Source organism: Plasmopara halstedii, assembly GCF_900000015.1.
Source record: "Plasmopara halstedii genome assembly, contig: Scaffold_3060, whole genome shotgun sequence".
NCBI classification, from domain to species: Eukaryota; Oomycota; class Peronosporomycetes; order Peronosporales; family Peronosporaceae; genus Plasmopara; species Plasmopara halstedii.
In genome coordinates this window covers 2,801,027-2,823,039 of record NW_020189964.1, presented here as the reverse complement: position 1 = coordinate 2,823,039, position 22,013 = coordinate 2,801,027, and the positions used below count along the sequence as shown (strand labels likewise).

Here is a 22,013-nt window from a genome sequence, read left to right as displayed (position 1 = left end):
GTGCGCATGCACTCGAGCACCACTCTCAAATGGACGATGTGGTTTTCCTCATCTGTCCTACCGTGCTTCGTACGACTGTGGACGAAGTTGTCGTCGACGTATGTCTGTGCATACGCTCGGTGGGGTCTGAACAATTGTGTCGCAAGACGATTAAAGTTGCGTGTGCATTTGACAGTTTTTGGGCATCACCAGCTACTCCCAGAGCATCCCGCTCGGAGTACTCACCGCTGTCAGCGATATATCACACGCTCTGGTGAGCAATCGTTAATACCCATCGACCAAGTCGAACGCACTGTACTTTGTACAGCCAATTATAGTGCTCTGGAGAATATCCTTCCTAGGAATAGGCGTTTGCGTCGGAATGGTGACAGCTTGAGCTTACTATAAGAGTACGGGATACGCCATTTGTGGTTTGGCTTCCGGACACAAAACCTGGGTGTCGGATGGGGAGACTTGCTCTCACGCACCATTCCTACATCGTGCTTCGCACAAAAAAAGGCGACCATGACGTCATACTGCTTCTTGGGCAGGGACCATTGGCGTGTTACGCAGTATTTGCTTTCCGGAATGCGTCGATCTCATGACACACACCTCGGTCCGGAGGTAAGACCGACGTCGGGTCTTTGGAGACAACGTCGTGAAATTCCTTTACCAAAGAATTGAATGATTTCGAGGGATCCTTCAGGATCGACGAGCCACTTCGTGCGTTCCGCACCCTTTTTGGTGACCTCCAGGACAGCTTTAACCAGAAGCGACGACGGTTTGATCTCCTCGTTCGGTCGTATAATGACCATCTCGGCTCAATTGCCTTCCTACGAGGCACCGCCGAGCTCTTCGAGGACATCTTGTCCAGCTCATGAAGAGTATCCACCGTAGGAGAGCCTCGAGGGTGACGTCGCCGTCTTTGTTCGCCGTCATACCGCTGACGAGGGTGAATAGCTGTGCGCGATCGCTAAAGGCAGACACACCCTGGGTCAGGGTCTAGGCCCTGCGTCGTGCAGATAAAATACTGCATCGCCGTCTACCGTCTTTAGAGGTATTACGTCTCGTCGAGATCAGTGGGAACACGCACTCAGCGTCGTCAGTGTCCACACTTCCTGCTCCGTCGGAGCCTTGATGTATTCAACAACAACATACGAAGAGCTGCTATTTCCACAATTTTCGTTCAGTGAATACCGTGCCACTCCACGCGCATCAAAAGGCCTTGCCCAAGATGCCTCGGACCTCGTCTGACTCTGCCACCCTGGGGGCTTTGAAACGTAGCAGTGGTCAGTGAATTACGTGCCACTCCACGCGCATCACTGGGGCATCGCCCTCGATGCCTGGGACCTCGTCCGACAATGCCACTCTTGGCGTGCAGCAAATGCTTTGGTACTTGATCAGTGTTCAGTGGGTTACGTGCCACTCCGCGTGCATCACTGAGACCTCGCCCTCGATGCCTCCCTCGGCCCTTGGTCGACCATGCCACGCTTGGCATGCAGCACCTGCTGTAGTACTTGAGCAGTGCTGAGCGGATTACGTTTCACTCCACGTTCAGCCCGCGAGCCATGGCCGGGACCCTGTCCTATATATCTTCAGTGTTCGACAACTCGAATACTCCGATATCCAGCACTGTAAACAGTTCCGGTCCAGTGCCCGCGCGGGTTCATGACTCCACCAGGAGACGTGCATGTAGCGCCCTAGGTCTTCGACATCCAATCAATCCATGGCTCATGGTGTCCCAACCATGCCATACCAAGGATAAGGTCATACCTTAAATCCAAGTCTAAGACTAAGCAGCGTTCCACGCTATTGAAGTCAAGAAAATTGACACCGCGGTCCACAGGACCCTCAGCACAGTGACACAAGTCCCTGTCGCTAAGCAAACGGCGACGGGGCCACTTAACCGCGCTTTCAGCGCCTCAGCATACAGCCGACTTCCTTCGATCGTGGAGCGTCGAGCATGGTTGCCTGACGCTCTGGAATCGATAAGGACTTTTAATGGTTTTTCAGAGCCCTTCATGGTCGCTTTTACTACCCGCAAGCCCGGCTTGCGTACAGGTTCCGTGTTTAAAGCACGAAGCTTTTCGGGGATACGCCCCGCTGCTCTTTACTACCTAGAGGCTCAAGAACACTCAGTTCTTCCCTATAAGGACGCGTCACGCCAACTGGGTGTTATCGTACCCCGCGACAAACCAGACTGGTGAGAAATGTGACGTCGTTTCGATAAACCTTGACGTGCCTTGCGCAGGGGACAACCAGTCCAAAGGTGACAGATGTCTCCACAGACAAAGAAGCACTGTCGGGTGTTTAAACGCTGTTGGGCAGCTCGGAGCTTTTCCCCTCTTTCTCAGCATAGCTGAGATCCATTGGCTCAGGCCTGCTCGACGAACTCTGAGGGTGTGCATTCCAACTAAGTCGTGCCGACTGAAAGTTAAATTCGGCATTCAATGCCACAATCAACGTTTCACAAGAAAAACAGATGCACACAGAAGACTTCCATCCTGGCCACGCCAGTCCGGAGGCCCTTCATAAAGACGGTCTCGGGGAGAGGGTCGGCTGCCATACCGGCAATGGGAGTACGCAACTGCTGAACATAGTCCACCAATTCCTTCTTGTCCTGCCGGGCGGCAAGGAAACGCGATCGCACGCGATACGCCTAGTTAGGCGGCTAGAAAACTCGCAAAAGCTGCGGCTTCTGCTCTGTCCAGGAGGGTAGATCGCTTCCACCGAAGTGCCGCATGTCAGTACCCATTCTCGCGCTCGACCCCCGAACTTAAAGTTGCTAGCGCCGCGCGCTGTTGCTCATTCTGGAGCATGGCGGATGCCATAGCCATCTCGGCTTCTACCACCCATTCTCTCCATCCTTACCCTTGAAGGTCTTAACGCTCCCTATGGGCAGCCTGCGTCGGGCGGAGTCACCTGTCGTCGACGGTTGCGTCATGGACGTACTCGATGCCGACAATGCTCAAGCAGAGCATTTTCATAGCTCGAAAACGTCTCTCAGCGCGCGCTTATCGCTTCAGGTCGATGCGAAGCAAGGTGTTGCACGCCCTCAGGGCTCAGCAGGGACATCAGCTTATCAAGCCCGTTCTGCACGCCCTGGGACAAATAGGAGAATCGCTCCATCTTCCCTGAGGACCAGTCGTAACGACTCAGTTGTAGAATGACTACAAGTACTACCAATTCTAGCGAGGCTGCCGTGGCTCTTTGCTTATAGAAAGTATAGAGCGAAGTCGGCGACCTTCGCTCTATACTAGAACCAGTACGAGTGTAGCGGATCACAATTCGCTACCTCCAAGAGTACCCAAAGTCTTAACCCAAGGCAAATGTACACTTCCGTTCAAAATCGAAACTGTATTTATCTGTTTTATTTGTGGCAATGCCGCCTATATCTAAATATCTAAGTTTCCCCATCAAATAGTAAAATTTTATTAATGTTCAAAACTACTGGCAGTCCCGCCACGTAGTGGCTTCCTGTTACGATGTAGCCACATTATTGTGTGATTACACCGTCTTGCGCAATCCATTCGTACTATCACACCAGTTTGTGTGACCCACCCTTTCATACCAGGGTCCGTTCCACGCTATTTAAGGTGTACGTAAACCCTCATGTTCCTGGTAGCAGGTTTCGTCAATCCAATAACAGAGTCTTAAAATGATTTTAAACTCAGTGAGAATATGTAATGGGATTGCTGCACCGAAGATTTCGTGGACCTTGCACAGAGGAAATTTTATTGATGGGTCGGCGTTTGAGAGCGCAGAGAGGCAGTATTCGAGTGCTCTATCCAGAAGCGGAACCGAGATCCTCTTAAGTGGCCAATATCTATAATTGATCTACCTCAACTGTAGCATGTTTGAGGACTGATTCTTTTCATACAAGACTAAATATTAACGTTTGACTGTATCGAAAGTTAAACATTTTTGCTTTCCGTGAGGCTCACGGCCTACGTAATCCTTGGGCCTCTCCTTTACGAAGTCCCATCATCTTTAGAAGACTCGATACGTTGTGACTTATAAATATCCATGTGAATGCGAGTTTCATACAATTGTGCATTGCACAATTGAAGGCGTGCGTGCATTACCGTAAAAAACGTACGTCGTCATGCTCCCCACCAAAATATGAAATACATTACGGTTAGTACTTCCATTTCCGCATAAATATTGCGCAAAATTAAGTACCCACTGCACGCGAGGGTTTAAGTATTGGGCTCAAGATTTCTTGCTACTGAGAGCATGTTTGCGCTGGAAGCGCTTTTTCTCTTACCAGATCACATGGCTTTTTGAGCCTCTGAGAATAATGCGGGTCACACACGCCGAGCTCAATGAGGATATGAGGTATTTTTTAGATGTCAACGGTCACAACTACTTTTCAAGGTCTGTGCCAACATCTTTACCTTCACCTGGCGACACGCGGTCGAGCTATTTACGCACAAACTAAGCGTTTCTGTCCTTTTCCTGCAGCGTAAGCGCACAGGCTTTCCGCCGACTATCGAAAGCCAGAACGTCGCTTCGCAAGCGCATCTTATCCACAAAGGTCGTCACGTCATAGGAGTATCCCTGCGTTTAGAACAGTAGTGGTTGGTAAAACCCGTACCCATTATGTGAGATGTACCCAAGGTACATCTTAGGTACTGAATGTCAGCGAGAGTGCCGAAGATTGGCGTACCCAGTTCGCTCACTAGGTGAGGAAAACACTGCGTAACGTCCATCCTAAGGCTTTTTAAGCCAGGTTCATTAGAGTGACGTTCGACAAGAGCGTCGATCCATGCTTGACTTTGCAGAGTGCAACCCACGACGGGGATGCCGAGGTGAAACCCACGTAACCTTCCTTTCTTGATGTTGGAAGCCCCGCTCGTTATCTTGAGATTTTTTACGGGAGCCGATCAAGTGTCAAGCTCACAACAAGGTCAGTACCTTTCCCAGGTAACCCTGCCTCTTCTAGAGATATAAAGGTCGAGAGTGGGGCAGGTCGTTTAAGTGAAAGTATCGTTTCGTTTTCATCAAACTCTTATAGCAATACTGGTGTACCCATTTGTCCACTAAACGTTCTCCGTGATAGTCGACAATTCCCTGACCATCGAGCAGTGCCGGCGGAAAGTAATTCTTTTGTAGCTGGATTTTGTAAGCTTTCTCGGATTGGCGGAAAGTCGAATCTTTTCAAGAGTGTCGGCGCGCGCATCTGAAATTCAATAGGTCAGATTTAGCATGCGCTCTTTATGCTACACTACCGTATCACGTGACTAGATGCGCACCCAGCGATTCTAAGCCATTTTGCTGCTCTGGAGCAAAGGATGGTAGATCCGTCAACATCGGAGCGCCTCACAAAAGATTAGGTAACATGTGCTTGATCGTGATTTGACTTCAGTAAGTCCACGTAGTGCACAAGATGTGTTCGCACTCGCTCCGGGGTATCCGAAATCAAACTCATTCTCTTTTTGCTACGATCAACGACGATCCGGGGTAGCGTAGTTCAGGATGTAGCGTTGTTTTAAATCAGTTTTACAGGGCGCAGACACAGCATGTTTAGATAGATTAACATTTTTTGATCGAACCCTGTTCCGCGATAAATGTTCCTGATTGTATTGCCTGCGTATCGGCGTGTTGTTCATTCACATCCAAGCAGTCGGTCATAGTGTTGCACAATCAGTTCTTGATGCTCAATCTCAGTGAGATGGATTCCATGATTTTGGTACGAAATGCTACCTAGCTCAAATTTGCATCGGCCGCTTCTCCGTTAATCACTTTGAGGCAGACTCATGTGAATCCGAGGGCTAGTAAAATCGTTTACGAAAGTTTTTAAAGGTATGTGCAGCATCATTAAATCAATAGTAACTAGTGGAAGCAACCCGGTCCAGCATCGTGGTCTACCCGCACTATACACTCTGCCACCCAATTAACGCGTTCTGCCTAACCATCTATATGAGGTATTCGTAACACCTTTAACAAAACTTGACAAACCTTCATTATGAAGCGAGACTATCGATCCGATGAAATGGCTACTAGCAAGCCATTTTTACAAACTATTCGAGGATCAGTATGGTTGTCCTCACCGGTCACGGTACCGCTGACGGCAGCAAAATGAGTCATCTTGTCTAGACAATTCGATCAGACCACTATACGTCTATTACCTACCGCGTCGTTGGACGACTGAGAACAAAGTTTAAACTGATGAACTGCTACACTCGTGGGCTGGCCAAGGCTCAGCCCGCCGACACATTTTGTACGTGCGCGCGTATGTGCTTATCTATTTAAACATATTGAGCCACGAATACATAGATGTTCTTTTCCTTCCAAGGTAACCGCCCAACCTGATTGTACAGTTTTCGCATCGTGACATTCCACCACATGCTTATAGTCCAGCGGGTCAGTACAGTAATCGATAAAGCCATGAAGTAAGGAAAAAAGGTGCTAGTGGGCGGCGAAAACTTCGATAAAGCGGTATCTGATTTCAGAAACGCCTAATTTGCCACGGCCATTGCAACACAATACATATATACGTCTGACCCGTGTTCTGTACGTATCGCCTCATTTATTGTTGACGTCATTCGACAGCTTATTATCGGGGCAACGCGGAGACGAATCCACTGCGACGTTAATCCGAACCGGCTTACAATTTGGAAGGGCGTACTCACCAAAGAAGGAAAATTTTTCTTGTCACTTTCTACGAGAGGCGGCGTGACGATTTCGTTGCTCGTGACGACACATGATCTGTATAAATCACGAACGCCAGAGATCCAAATAAGTGTGATAAGCGCATAATTCATTGCAGGTAGCCTCAACTCATGATTAAAGTAGTGGTTTTCTTTCTCTATAACCTAACAAATTTGAAACATAATGACGCTTTCATTCCCATCGATATCTGCTACGACTAAATCCCAGCCGATTGAAAAGGCTGAAGCATCACAGACGACAGTAGATAGACGATTTGGGTTCGGAAAAGCCAAATTTGACGTACCTATGCACCGTTACTGATCCCTTTCTAAAGAGATTGGTGAAAGGTTGTGTTATGTAGGTATGATTGGCATTGTGCTTGTGCATGTTGTTGGACGAATCGAGACACTTTCTCAAGTTTTTGGTAAAGATTTATCTTTCCGGAATATACAAGACGATTTCCAACTGTCGCATCACGGAAAGGTAATTTTGTCAGCGCCAATTACACACGGTTCTGTCTAGGCGAAGCAGTGCTCGAGTGTCTAGAGCCGATCCTTTTATTGAACTTTCGGCTTTCTGAGCGACTCTGGTCCAATCTATCTCCAATAATAGGTTCGAGCATAGCCACAATGAAGCCTGAATAACTGCATTACTAAGTGCTTAAAAGTCGTCTCTTGTTTGGCATAAAATATCACTTCCAGAGCACCCCGAACGGAGTACTCACCGCAGTAAGGAGTTATCATGAAAAAAATCAGCTAGATGATAAAAGCCGTTTGGTTTAGATTGGTGTTTGCATCCAGCTTATTGTACAAATAAATAAACCGCTACTTACTCTTATTTTTCTTAATATTGAAAGTCGGCGCCGAGTGGGAAAAAAATCTCTCTTACCAAATAAGTTTTGTGCGTTTATGAGAAAAAGCATTACTAACCGAAGTATTCTTTGGGAAAGATTTTGACATGAGTTTGATGATCAGGTCAATTTATAACGTGGTCCACTATGCAGGGTGGTACATGGATTGAATTTCTTGTCAGAGCATTGTTATGTTTGTTTGACAGAATAATAATAGATTCATAGGAATCTTGACACTAGTTATCTACTCTTCGCACTCACCTTTAGCCCGGTGATCTGGAAAATGGATTTAATGGTGACAAATGAAGAGCACAGCGCATCCTTCGGTATAACCCGGACCATTTTTGACTTCGCCGTATTGCGATATTTACTGTAGGAAATCCTAGAAACATCTTCTTCAGCTCTATAAGAGCTACTGTCGGTGGTAGCGAGGGGGACGTACAATACCTAGGACTACTCGTGTCACTTTGCTCAATGTCAAAAACTTTTTTCTCGACAGTATCTGGCAAAGCTTCAGTCATACCTTCACATCGTATAAAGAATGATTCGTGCTCTTCAGCTTCAGAAGTTGGGCCTTTTATCTGCGACTTGTTATTACCTATAATTCTCGCCGGCTCTGGCACGGCAGGATGCGTCACAGGTCGCTTTCACACTCTACCGGCCCAGGCAAAGACAAAATCAGCTCACAGATTTTTTATCGTCCCGCTTAAACAATATAGGGATCATGAAATGTAGTGATCCTCTCCTGTCCCATCCTAAGACCGCGTCTCACAGCCGCTTCTGCCTTTCAAGCTCTGATTAAGTTGCTTTGCAATAAGTCTGTTAGATTATTGATACAACCTTATATCCCACAACGCAGCTAGTGCTGTTTTATCTTACGCCGAAAGTGATAAGTATTTCTGTCCAAGGGTCGCCAAACCTCTACCGCAATGGAAGAGCGTGGCTCCTTTGTGATTTCCTGTCAATTCATCGCTATGTCATTCCAACCACGCCATACCAAGGATGAGATCATGCCTTAGGTTCATGTTCACAACTTCGACATTCGCGCATGGAAGTCCGCAAACTTCAGTTGACTGTCGAGAAGAGCATTTGACATATACCCTCTGTATAATGCACGTATAGTGCCTCTGTCCATTGCATCTTCAAAGCCTTCGCGTAGTATCTACCGATTTCGACTGTCACATGTTTTGTAAGCTTGCGTGGCGCTCCTAGATATATACCGGAATTATCCGCGGCTTCAAAACGCCCGACATCAATGATTGATAACCCTAGAAATTGAGTCCTGCCTCTCCTAGAGACATTCAATCCTTGTAAGGAAAATTTTTATTGACCACTACCATCAGGAATATAAATAGATCCTGTCTTCTCTGTAAGGCCGCCGTGTGCCTACTGCATCTCGACAATTCCCCGCACAGGGGGTTCTGGCGACTTTGCGCGAGAGCGTGACCCTTCGTACATGAGCCAAAAGCTAAGTGGAGCGCAAGAGCTCAAACGTTTTTATTCCCGCCGATGAATTATCTGCAAGCACTTATAGCGAGGCAGGGGTCCCTCGCCTTCCGCACGCTAATATGCTTTGAGTACCTTGTCGGGCTCTCGCGATTCCGGTATTATACTCCGCATTCAATGCGATACACGAAAGTACGCGGAAAATCTTGGTGTGAACCGCACCTGAAAATGATTAGCGCTATGTTCCTGGGTGAGAGTCTAATACTACGCGGTTGTAAATGCTCGTAACTCGTGGACGTTACCCGCTATTTATTGCCTAGATTGACGGGCTGACAAAACCTTTGATCCCACCTATACACCTGGCTAAGCGGTTATACACCCGCGACACCTCCTCAAAGCTTCCTTTTCGGAACGCCTCTTACACAAGATGCTTTACGTCAGTGTCATTCTTGCGCGCGGCATTCTAGGTTGAAATCTACAAGCGTGACGCGGTGTTATTCAATTAAAACAAGGCTCAATTTGTGACCACCTGAATTTCCGTTTCAAGTAGAGAAAAAATCTTCTTCCCAGCTCGAAATGGTCAGGACGCTCGACCTCAGCGGCACCACGGTGACTGTCAACTGCTATTCCGTTCGCTGCGCTCCTGGAGGCCTCTCGCCAGCGTATTCTCATCGATAATGAATTCTTTCAGGTGAGGGTTTATTGCATCTGGCCCTTTAACCGCCAACGCTATGATGCGGTCTAAGCTTTTCATTGACATCAGCTTGCTGAGCTGATCTACTTGTTCCGTCGACAGGTACTCGAAAATCCAGAATTTCATCTTAACAGAGGATGTAGTATTTTCTCGCTTGATCGTGAGATTATGTACAAGTGCTACCTAGTGCAACGAACTTATAGAGTGCATAGTTGAATTTCCCTCAATTTTGTAGTGCCACTGACCAACTAGTCCTTAAAATTAAATTGATCAAATTTGAACTTGAGTAGCCGATTCGACGAAGTACGACCCATTTGCGTTCGGCTCTTGTGAGCTTTCTTGGTTGTGGAGGCATCTCGACTCTTTTTTGAAGATTAGTGTGCGCCCAACACTACATGGGTCAGCTTGCGTATGTATTCGTTGGGCTATGCCATCACTCAGTGAGCGCTTACGCGAGACCATTCATCAAAACGCAATACTTGAGGTGCCCCAGCAAGATCAGAATTGTGTCACTGCTTGAGATCAGACGGTATCTCATCGATGTGATGGGGTGAGTCCATTACACATGTTGTGTTAATCACATACTTCAGTCTGCGGTTAATATCAACTATATATCTTGCATAATTGTATATTCCTTAATTATATTTCTCAAAACTGAAGGCACTTATCAGTTGGGAAAAGGTTTTAGGCCTATTGGTCATGATAAATGTCACTATACCTTTTCCTCCTCGTTTGCGTAGATCAACGGCTTGCTAGAAGTGAGCAACACACGGTGAAGCGGGTTATCTGAAATAAAAGTGCGTGAATACAGACGGGCAATTCCTGTTACACTTGGCAGCATTAGTAGTCATTTTATCGTCGACTACTTTGATAGATGTATCTCTGGATAATGTGGACACCATAGGCAGTGGTTCCCCTTGGGATCAAAAGGGAGGAATATTCGTTTCTAACACACTCACAATGGGATTGTGTGGTGAAGCCGCGAGCTTTCATTATAGATCACGCGGTGTTCGACATGCTTCTATTGGATCAAAAAGCTTTAACTCAACGCTGAGCAAATTCGCTGCGTATGAGCAAGGATTATTGGGATGTTGATCCCAGAATATACCGACACCAGCTCTGTCATCTCCACCACAAGTGGTGGTAACACCGTCAGTACACGCAGAACGTCCCGTGAAAAAGCAAGATAACAAGTTTTCACGGTAACGAAGATGAAAATCTTGCAATTTGGCAGAACTTTAGAGGTGCAGGGTAAAAGCTCTAAAATTACAAACCAGTGTTTTGTACCTCATGAATATCTTAGTCGATGAGGCCTAGTTGTGAAGGCACGATTTTTGCCAAAAGAAATGGAGCTAAAAGTCAAGAGATGCCAACATTAACACTGCAAGATTTGTAAAGCCAAGAAGAAAGTTGGTATAGTGAGCGTCATACACTCACGATGACGGTTAAAAACAGCGGACAATACGTGGAGGCATCATCGATGGCAAATGCTCGCGCATCATGCGACGAAGAAATGCCTAAGATTGCAATAAGCCTTCGTATGAGATTTAAAAAAATTTACAGTGTGAAACATCATCTCGTCCTGGACATGAATTCGTGATATAATCACATCATAGGTACGATGTGGCTCAAGTATTATGAGCCACGAGACACTAAAAGTCGAAAACATTAGGGACTCTGCACTTCTCGCTTGGAGCTATGCAAAGTCACGGCCCGACCTGTGCTGGAACCAGAGGAGCCTATGGCACAGGCTCGAAGCAAAGATAGCTCAGTGTAGTACCAAAATCATATGGCAAATATATACATCGCAAAAAAGAGTCTTGAGAGGAGCTGGGAAAACAGAAAGGGTGATGTGCCGCGGTAGTAATCCATTTTAGAGGGCTCAGAATGTATGGGAAAATAGTGATCGCATAAAACGGTTAAGAATATTTTTTTTGCGAGAAGGTAAATGCGTTGGGGTTACCTAGCACCTTATATATGAGAAGGTTTCTTACAAAGTTTGATTTACAAACGCATTACGTTTGGGTTTGTATGCTCCGCACAGGAGAAGAACGAGGGCCTCCATAGTAATTGAGTATTTCATGCTCGTCTTTGTTTTCAATAGTGATTAAATGATGTCTGCACTAGTACTTGAATTCATGATTTACCTTCTCTGGTGATAAAACCGTCTAAGCTGCATGCATAAAGATAACGGCCAACCGAAGCCACGGACCTTCATTTGCTGAAGCCCCAGCGTCCTCTTAGTGCCAAGATTTTGGTGTCTCTGCGATTTACGCAATTTCACAGAAGAGCATGTGACATATTGTACAATTGCACAGTAGTCAATTTTTGCCGCCTGCCAAGACGTGGACCACGCCAGACTACTCTCGTTTTCGCAGAAGTGGGCAAGTAAGTTCGTGGCGACTCACTGGATTTTGGTCCGACAGCTTTGCCTTTAACAAGCGACATAAGGCAGATCGTTCACTGGAAAAAGATGCAGTATTTGCGCGCATCTGGTCGGATGTGCGCAGTTCATGTCCGTCCCTTACGGTGAAAAATTCTGCTTCACCCGCCGCAAATCTGTCGAAGCCATCCAGCTTGTCGCAAATGGTTTAAAACGCCTATCTTGCTTGTCTACAATCGTACGGATCGCAACAATATATCACTTCGTAAATGTAAATTCATCATCAAATGCTGCTCGGTGCAGGTTCTCGTCTACATAGGCACGTGGGCTTTGCACTGGAATTGAGAGAAAATAAGCGCCTAAAAGTAGCTTTGCGAGTGGATCTGATCTCACAGGCAACCACACCACACGTCTATCGACTGCCATTGGAGCACCAGCGGTCGATGAGCCGGTACCCATAATTAACAAGGTATGATGGCTATTGTATGCTGATGAAAGTAGCGGTGAACATCGCACTCAATCCGCGCACTGGGCAAGAAGAAACGTCATCTCGCCCGTCCAAGCTTTGGAGAAGTGACGTCGGACTGGAGCGTCGATTAATGCTTGACTCTGCAACGAACAAAGCACGACGCGGATGTCGAGATTAAATATCATCATCTTCGTTCCCCGGTGCTAACAGCTCCGCTCGTCTCGTTAAAACAGCAATTACAGTTACTGACCAAATCACAAACTCGCCACAAGGTCGAGCGCAACGAGCAAGTGGGAAGCCACTGTGACAGACGATCCTGCCATTTAAGTTATAAGCGGCAATCAGGTTAGGATTATCTTGTTGAAGTGATACGCAAATTCCCATGTGTTTCCAGACTATCATAACTCTCTCGCGTCGTAATGCACTGGTTACAGCCCCATGTACAGTCGGCCACCTTATCGACTCATTTTGAAGTGCGCTGGATCATTGAGCATGGCTAAACGAGATGCCGCTCCGTCTACAGCAGAGCGCATCGCGTTTAATGGGCTCTGAAGGGGGAGACCAATCGACCATACGAGATGTTGGCATTTTCATTACATATGACGAGTATAACCCACTTATTTGCAACGACCGCAAACGGTTCAATGTAGCTTACCTGCTACATAGATTTCTAGACCACAGTAGCCAGGCGTTAGCCCGCGAGTCAAACAATATCGACAGCTACTTTTGTACCAAGAGCTGAGACATTTCTTGTGAAGTCAAATAATCGCTGAACTAAGTCTATCCATCCAAATATCATAAAATAAACCTGTTTAGATGCGCAACGCGTTATTGAGCGCAATCCCAATAAGCGAAACCAATTTCTTCTCTTCGTGCAAGTGCCTTGGAGGGTATCCTATACTTAATTAACGTATCTCGTCTGACCATTCGACTGTAAATGGTACGTAATAGATATATTCACTCTGGTGCCTAGCACCCTGAATAAATGTGGCAAAAAAATACTGTTAAGCGCGAATCTTGAGCCAATACGGTATAAGCTTTTTTGGCAAAGATATTTCATGAAGGCACGGCTTAGTAGTATCCTCGCTGATGATGCTGGTAATAGCAAGATAAGCCATTTGTCAAGACGGTTCACAAAGATTACAATGCGACGCGTCCTTCCAATGACAAGAATAAAACTCGTTCTTATGGACTGTCTACGCACCTTACACGAAAGAAAATGTGCCTTTAGCGTCCGCCATATCCAACACATAGAATGTAGATCCACCGGTCATGCGTCTTACGGACGGCTTATATATGATACACCATCATTCCCGCCCGTATCAGGCACTAATTATGATACCTTTTCACAGTACTTTGCCATAATAGTTCCATGGTGTGGCTGAACTTTGCTTGAACAGCAGTTTAACGTAGGCGCGCACCATAATAGATAAATTATTCGTTATATATCCATTACTGCCGGCAATGAATACTTTTTAAAGAGAATAGTCGAAGTGACTTACCAGATCCCAGCGTACCGGCTTCGCTCTCTACTCAGGCTACCCGGTCTTGCCGCTCTTTGCCGATCAAAACCTCCAGCATTAGACGCACACATCATTCCTGGTAGTTGCAAACATCGTACCCGCTCTCCTCGGCGGGAAGTGGTAGGACACCCCGCTTTAGGGTGACGACTGCGACAGTTTCACCCCTAACCTGGAGACTGCATGCATGGATTGATTGATTGTATTCAGTAGCACCTGACCATCACTATGTGGTTTATCTGCCTCTGGTATAGGCATGTCGTTTTGCGTAACGAGTCTCGGCAATTGTGCGCACCTGGCGCATGATTCTCAGATCCTCCAGTATCACAATTTTGAATTTGCTGAGTGGTGTAGCCGGTCTGATATCAAGTGAGACTATCAGTATCGATGTTCTATCCCATCAAGATCAGAACCGCTTTTTGAAGGCGTCTGATGGACGCAGAAACTGATCCAACCATTCTGAATATGGTGTTGTATTTGTAAAGGCAAACCTCAATGATAAAAGCATGTCGTTCCAGCGCGGCTCTCAGCACATACATTGCGCTCTGTCCGAAAATCGATCTATGGACGGTCAGTGGTAGACATTCTCAAACAGGGGTCCAGCAACTTAAACAAAGTACGTCAAAACATTGCTGTAAAGCGCGAGTCTAGATCTGAAACAATGACCTTCGGCTAGCCACAACGGCGACAAGTTTGTCTAAAATCAGCCTGGCTGTATCCTCACCGGTGACGATGTCACTGACAGAACTAAGAGATTGTTTGTGTTCAAACGGCCTACATAATTCTCAATCTTGGTATAACCGGACGCGTTTTGGGAGAACTTGGAGATAAATTTTGCTTATTGGCTGCCAGTTACCTTCCAAAACCTGCAGTATGATCAAAGGCATAGAAGTTTGCTGCGAAGGATTAACTTATCAATGTGTGAGAATATGGGTTCAAGGACTAAGTCAATTTTCCCGATTTTTATTGTCTGAGGGCGACATTCTGACTTATTCTCTATAAACACGATATAATTTATAGAGAATAAGTTGGGGTATATATATACACGATATAATTCACAAGCTGAAGAATTCGTTCGATTCTTGTGGATTGCTGGTCCACTTCTCGCATTCAGTGCCTTTTTATGTTCTTAGGGAGGGACTAATTCATGAGGTCAGCTCCTTCCCGGTACAGTCAGTTTAAATTTAATGATTCCACAGTCATAAGACTCCTTGCATACACCCCCTCGACATAGTTTCTTAAGCTCTAGAGCAGCTTTTACCTGGGGCTAGGATGAGCGACTCATATACCTTTCTACTAACTTAAGTACATAATTAACGATTGGTTGTTGCAGAAACGTGAAGCTTCGATTTAGTGTGCGGTATGCATTTCACCTTGTGATATGGACGAGTCAAGCTTCACAGCGTCAGTACCAGGCCTTACCAATCACGACTCAGTCATATGTGTCTAAAGGATTTCTCCCAAAGACTGCGGAATTAACTCACTTCGATCAACGCCAAAGGCAAAAATGCTGGATCTTGTGACGTTCAATCTCTAAAATCCGTTCCAAAAAAGCTGAACTTTGATCTTGAATTGCCTGTATTAGTCTCAATAGTGCATACTCCAGAAAACCAGGACAGAGGGTTGCATTCTTTTGTCTCAACAAATGCAAATTCTAAAGACCCTAACCAAAGCTGTATTTGCCGTCCCGACAAGGTGATCATTGAAGACCGTGGCTCACAGCTCCCGATATTTCCTCAAGCGCTTTAGCGATATCAGCACTAGCAAATACGGACAGCCCATACTTGCAGTAACGCTGTCGCACTTTTGCACCACGCCAAAAGCGCTTCTTTTTTCTGTGTGGGGCGGGTCATTGTCTACCAAAGATTTACCAAGAGAGAATCGCGTGGCATTTATCGTGTTCGGCTTCCGGTCGATCAGGATTTCCTAATGTATTAGCAGTAACATGCATGCGTATCTCGTATTCATGACCAATACTGATAAGTCTCACACTCTCAAAGTCTGCAAACGTTTTTGCTGGCTCAAAAGACACCCAAGCAGATGTCTTTGTCATCATTACCCTAGAATATTTACTGCTTCATTTTCCAGGCAATGCGTCATACATTGATATCAACAGTCAAAATACTAGCTATTGGCTCCACCTTTTCAAGAAAGAGTAATTCTGTTTGGGTGACGTTGATGCAGAGCTCTTTGAGGTTTGATACTCTTTTGATAGAAGTCTGTAAGATAGATCAACGTGAAGCCTGACCTTTGTATCCTTTGTCCGTTAGTGAAGGAAGCACGCTATTGCAAGTTAAGCAACTACGAACTCACAAAGCTGCTCAGTAGCCAAGAGATCGCTCTCTCAATCGTCAGGCTTGCTGATTCCATCACTAACAATATGAAGGTCTCACTGAGGCCTTTGCCCTTGCTCTATTGCAGACATTTTGCAAAATTGGACGCACAACGAGCATTAATTACTTATATCGTTTAACTTCAGTACATTCAGCTTGCAATATTAACTCTTACGAACCATCGCATCGAGATTTTTATCGTAATCATATATTTCTGCAACCGACAATATTAAGCCATTTTTGGTCGGAGATTGAACTGCTCTCATATGAGAGGGATTATTGTGACTCACTAGATCTCCGCTCGACACCTTCATCTTCATCGAGAAACATACGGTAGAACCGATTACCGAGAAGACGCGTTTCCTAAACTCGACTTGTTTCTTTACGACTTGTGCACACCATGATCGTTGTTCAAGGCTGAAAGTGTTACGACACTTCATAGTATAACTGAAGCGAACTCTGTCTCGTTACCAATGGCTGAGACCTGGATAAGAGAAGTCGTACTTGCCAGATTGCAATTGCGAAATTGTAACAACTCGCAGCCTCACTCACGTCGTGATGATGGTATTAATCTATGAGAAATTGCTCGACGCGGTTTCACTCCTACACCTCAATATATGCGGGTCTACTGCTCAAGCCAGGAGCGAAACGCGCACTTGAAAGCAGTTCCGCAAACACATTCTGACCACTCGACAGTACCGCATCGAGCAGCTGTGGTTACTTAAATCTCGTACCCTCCGTGGGGACCGAAACTAGGGTACAAAGGCTGCTTAAAACGCCGATGAGAATCACACTCACTTCGCGCATAGGTCGAAAAAGACTTGTCGCCTCACACGATCTTCATTAGATTTGAAAGAGGAGACTTCACAGTGATGTTCTCTCTTGCGAAGTACGATGCGCGCGTCATGGTACAATGTCATCACATCAAGCGTGGAGCCAAACCACGATCCCGCTCTTGCGAGATGACAACGACGCAACCTCTCAGTCATATCATGTAGTCAAGCCACCTTCTGCGCTAGGGCAGAGATACGTTCCTATCTAGCACATTCAGAGAGCATTTATGCCAGTTTTGGCCGGACGCCGTGACTTTCAGAAAAAGCCGTCGTGCCGCTATAAGTAAGAGAGCTCGCATGAGCCAGCCACAAGAAGTTTGCTTTTCGTCGGTAATGCTATATGCAAAGGCTGGTCCACGTCAAAGTGGGGCGACTAGCGAGGCGGCGGGTTTACCCTAAAATATAACTAGTATATGAAGACTAACCGAGCTACACTCACACCAAGACCTTATAGGAGCTCGAGGTCCCGATGTTATAAGATTACTTTTGTCTCTATTTTCTGGAGAATAGGCAGGGTAGCCAAGTGCACGCGCTTCCCACTAGCAGATAGGAACAGGCATTGATCATCGGTTGGGATTGGCTGGTTGCTGTTATAGCAGGCTCATGAAAATGCAATTTATTGTAGCAACACAAGCCTGCTTAGACCGCAGGATCTCTTTGTATGCTCCTCGGGGTATTGAGCGTGTAGCTCAATCCTTTTCTGGATAAGACAACAAGCGGTTAGATGTGGCTGTTTCGCAACTCACTGTTATAAAACGCAGGCGGAAATTGCATGTGCGCATTGCCTTGCGGTCGCATTAGGCAATGTATCTTCATCATATCAGTACAAATTTTAGGCGCTCAGTCTGCCTTTTACATTTGTATGTTGCTTTTCCACATCCGAGCTATTAGCCATAGTGTCAAAAACTCAGCATATAATGCTCAGCTCTATCAGAAATCGGTGCTTCTAATTATTTTTTGACGGGTAGCAAAGCTGGTCTCAGGCGAGTCGAAGACTCTGACAGCCTCTCCTTCACCAACATCGGAGCCAGTTGTCAATGGAGAAGAACACAGGGGTAAATTGAAATATTTACATCCAATGAGGTGACGTTCTAGAGACATATTTAGCGTTTTAAACACAGGATTAATGAATGAGGCATTGATTTCAGTACTGCGGATTTTAGTGTGCAGGTGCTTTAGAAATAATTTCCAGCACGCGATTGATGCGTTCCGCCAGACGATTTGTGCGTGAGAATCTGTTTTTCTCATGACTGATCCACAGATAACAACATCTTCACTCGTTTGTGCTTTCGTTGTCAATATATGTGGACATGACTGATGCATCCGGTTCCGATGCTTTTAGTCCATTCATTGCCGCTGTTAATTACTCATTCAGTGCTCAGAACTTTGAGCAACTTTCGCCAAAATTTCGCCGAAAATAGCGGGTCTTGATCTGCGATAGTGGCCACTGGCAAGCCATGTTGGCAAAATTATTTCTCGAGGAACACCTTGGATACATCCTAGCGGCGAGATGAGCCCTCTTGCTCGGGCGAAGCACAATACCGGAATGACTTAACGCATATGAGGGGGCTTCTCAACTAGAGTTCATACTGAGGCACCGTTATCCATGTGTCGGAACTGGCAGACCGGCTAAAGGATCGAAGCCTTCTCTTAAATATTCAGTCATAAATCCGTACCGCTCGCTGAGTTATATGTCTACTCTTCCTAGTTGGCCACTAAACAGAGCCGTTCAGTGTTGAGTACTTGATGTCCTCCGTATAAAATATCATCACGCAATGATTGCCGCCCAGACAACACTCACCCTTTAAATTCCGATAGCGATGCGAGCGTGTAAACGGACGCTTTGACCATGCGGCATCTCAGCTCAAAATCCCTTTGCTTTCAAAGGTTTCAGCAGCGTAGAATATATTGTATCTGACCTGTACACTGTACTTATCAACTCATCAATGCGCAAAGACACTCCAGTGACATGCAACAGCTCATAGCCTGATTGGTGCAAAAGTGCATCGACTACCACATAAATTCTCACATTCAAAATCAAAGGTATACTCCGAATAAAGGATAAGTATTCTGCCAATATATGCGAGAGATGTGGTGATTATGTCCTTGTGCGCAGTGACACATAGTCAGCTTCGATCAAATCTGGATTCCAGCCAAGCAGGTGTACCTTGTACTTAACTAGAGCATGCTTTCTTACAAGCAGCATCTTATCATGAACGAAGTTTGCTTTTCTGCCGCATTAAAAATTTATAATGAGGCGTTTATTGACAATTTCATCTCCTTTGAAAAATCACAGTCAATCGGAAAGGTCGATGTGTCTCATACAACTTGGAATCCCGATCCCAATTTGAGAGGGTCAATTCCAGGACACTTACAGCGCGTTCTTTGCTTTTCTCCACAGACAGAAATTTGCCTTTTCTGGTGCACTTTGACATTATTTTACAAAGCGATTAGAAAAGGATGTGCCGTGTCGGGAATAATATGCACTATCTTGTGATCCGACCACTTGTTTAGATTCCTCCAGGACAGAGACAGTGGCTACTGCAGGATGGCGCTGATGTTTGTGGAATCTGTTTGCAGGCCATGCTTCACAATGAAGCTTTCTAGATTTCGTCGGTGCCAACGATACACTGCTCGATACCTGCAAACAATCTGTTTACGCGTATACACTCATTGACTGCTCGTTAGTGCTTATGTGGTTATCTATATCCTACTTCTCGTTCTCTGCACGATCACGGGCTAATATATCGTCAAAATAGGTTTATTCACAGGTGCGATGTGGCCTGGGTGACTGCGTCATCCGATAACTAAGCGTTAATGACGCGTGAGAAAGTCCATGTCACATTCTTAGTCACTTCCAAAGCATCCCACTTAGATTACTCACCACAGTAACATGAGCAGTTAATACCAGGTTAAGAGCATTAATTGACCGGGGTATCTTGTCGCACTCCCCTTGAAGTGATTGTTTTAAGCTCCTTATAAGCATGCACGATGCTATAAACTGTATCCTATGTGAGAAGGGAGCGTGAGCTTTTCAACGTCTCGTCTCAGACAGATTGGAGACATTTACTAAGCTCGTGTCTATTGCTAATCCCCAATCATTAAAGCAATTGGCCATCTAAGGGCCGGAAGCGGTAGTCGCTTTCCTGGGGGGTTGCCAGCTATAATAAGAGCTGGTAAACAGCCAGGAGCACCCTAGATAGGCGTCTTTGAAAAAAATAATGTCAGCTTCAACTGTGAGGGCGCTGATGTTCAGCGTTAGGGGAAACTTGGCAAGACTTTCATCTGAGTGAGAAATTTTTAGATGGCCTTGCATTTGGCAATGTCTAAGATAGAGAAACAACGCAAATGTGTTCTCTTGCAGTAGTTTGGTTGGAAAAGCATTTGTGGCATGGAAAATGTGCTAATGCGACATATGTCGCGGGTATTTGCACTGCTATACCAGAATTTTCGTGTGCAAATTTTTAATTTCAGTCAGCTCGTCAAGAATGCAAAGTGAGCTCACTATATAACATAGGGGTACATACTGTACGATGGTGTACATAGGCCTTGCACAGCCTTATAAAGTTCAATTTAAGATCGTACAGCTGTATAATGCTCGTATATCACATTAGTGTAATTGTAAAGGTTCAGATGTACCGGATTTGATAGAGGTAGAGTGGATGCTGGGAATCTTGGTGCGAGTTACACCTGCTCTGATATCCTTCACAAGATGGCAATTGTCATCGACTCTGGAAGAGGTCCTTTCGCCATTGCGGCATCACAATGCGCAAAATTTGGGCAAAGTCATCTATTTTTGCCTCCCTGATGAAAGAACAAGATCTCTGATCACCCACGATCCGCCTGATTAAGCGTTGCGAACATTCGCGGCATATATTTGCTTCAATGATTTTCATGATGGAAGTGCCCCATTCTGCATAGGTAGTGCATGTAAGTCCCCATCACCGCGGAATTCCAGCTTGGAACCTCTGGTACGACGCAATATTGTTTGGTCCGAGCATGACCGTATAAAGTGCTATTACAGCTCTTTCTCTTAAACACCATTCTGAGACCGGATGCTTAACAAAAGCGACCTCACGTTGGCTGTTATCTGTGTATCTCCCATGCATGATTAGCGCAGTCCGTGAAGCGTCTTACAGCCGTTTTTATACATCTTGTAAGTGCCTTTTGACGAGCGATTCCCGTATGTGCTCCTTGGATTGCCGATCGCTTGGTCCGTTGAAATCAGCATTTGACCCAAGCTTCCAAATACAACTAGTTATTCTGGAACAGGTGGTCAAGCAACTTGTATTTTAACCTTATATCCTTTTGCGACTTGGTTGTAGAATTGACTACGAGTGCTATGAAGTGCAAGAGAGTTGCGATGCACTTGTATAGAGAAAGTTTTGGCTCTACGTGTTCGCGTATACAGTGCGCAGAGATTGGCCGCGTATGCTTCATTTCAGATCAAACTAAAAGCCATCAAAGTAACGAGCCACAGGGCGCTCAGCTATTTCAAGTGTGGCATTTAGATACAAACAATGGTATTTAAAGTCATACTTAATATTTACTTTTATTTGTATCCACAAAAATTTTGCTTGCCGTTAGGCTAATAGCCAATGTGTACCGCGGGCTTCTCCCTTACGCAGTCATAAATGCCAAACTGTGACGTCCCCATCTTGCTGAGCAGTGAAGCTCTACGGTTTTGTGAGGGAAAAATATTTACCTGTAAACGAAGAACCGAGATTGTCTTGGGGCTGAAGGGTTTCTCATAACGATGCACGGCAGAAGTTCTTCCGAGCTAAAAACATTACATCTCGGTGATATATGCAAAGTATTCGAGACGTCAGAGTTACGTGAATTTATGGTTGCT

The 22,013-nt window shown here is 45.6% G+C and overlaps 3 protein-coding genes across 3 annotated transcripts; 1 reads left to right on the top strand and 2 right to left on the bottom strand.

Moving 5' to 3' along the window:
• Window positions 1-4,101: 4,101 nt before the first annotated feature.
• PHALS_07081 (uncharacterized protein) lies at window positions 4,102-4,420 on the top strand (the record flags this gene model as incomplete). Its single annotated transcript, XM_024720486.1, has 2 exons — window positions 4,102-4,116; window positions 4,184-4,420. The coding sequence occupies 2 exons, from the start codon at window positions 4,102-4,104 to the stop codon at window positions 4,418-4,420; spliced, it is 252 nt and encodes an 83-aa protein (XP_024585680.1).
• Window positions 4,421-13,821: 9,401 nt separating this feature from the next.
• Window positions 13,822-14,069, bottom strand: PHALS_07080 (uncharacterized protein; the record flags this gene model as incomplete). Its single annotated transcript, XM_024720485.1, has 2 exons — window positions 13,822-13,930; window positions 13,993-14,069. The coding sequence occupies 2 exons, from the start codon at window positions 14,067-14,069 to the stop codon at window positions 13,822-13,824; spliced, it is 186 nt and encodes a 61-aa protein (XP_024585679.1).
• A 1,372-nt stretch (window positions 14,070-15,441) lies between these two features.
• PHALS_07079 (uncharacterized protein) lies at window positions 15,442-15,698 on the bottom strand (the record flags this gene model as incomplete). The annotated part of the gene is made up of 2 exons (XM_024720484.1): window positions 15,442-15,528; window positions 15,597-15,698. The coding sequence occupies 2 exons, from the start codon at window positions 15,696-15,698 to the stop codon at window positions 15,442-15,444; spliced, it is 189 nt and encodes a 62-aa protein (XP_024585678.1).
• Between the last annotated feature and the right edge of the window lie 6,315 nt (window positions 15,699-22,013).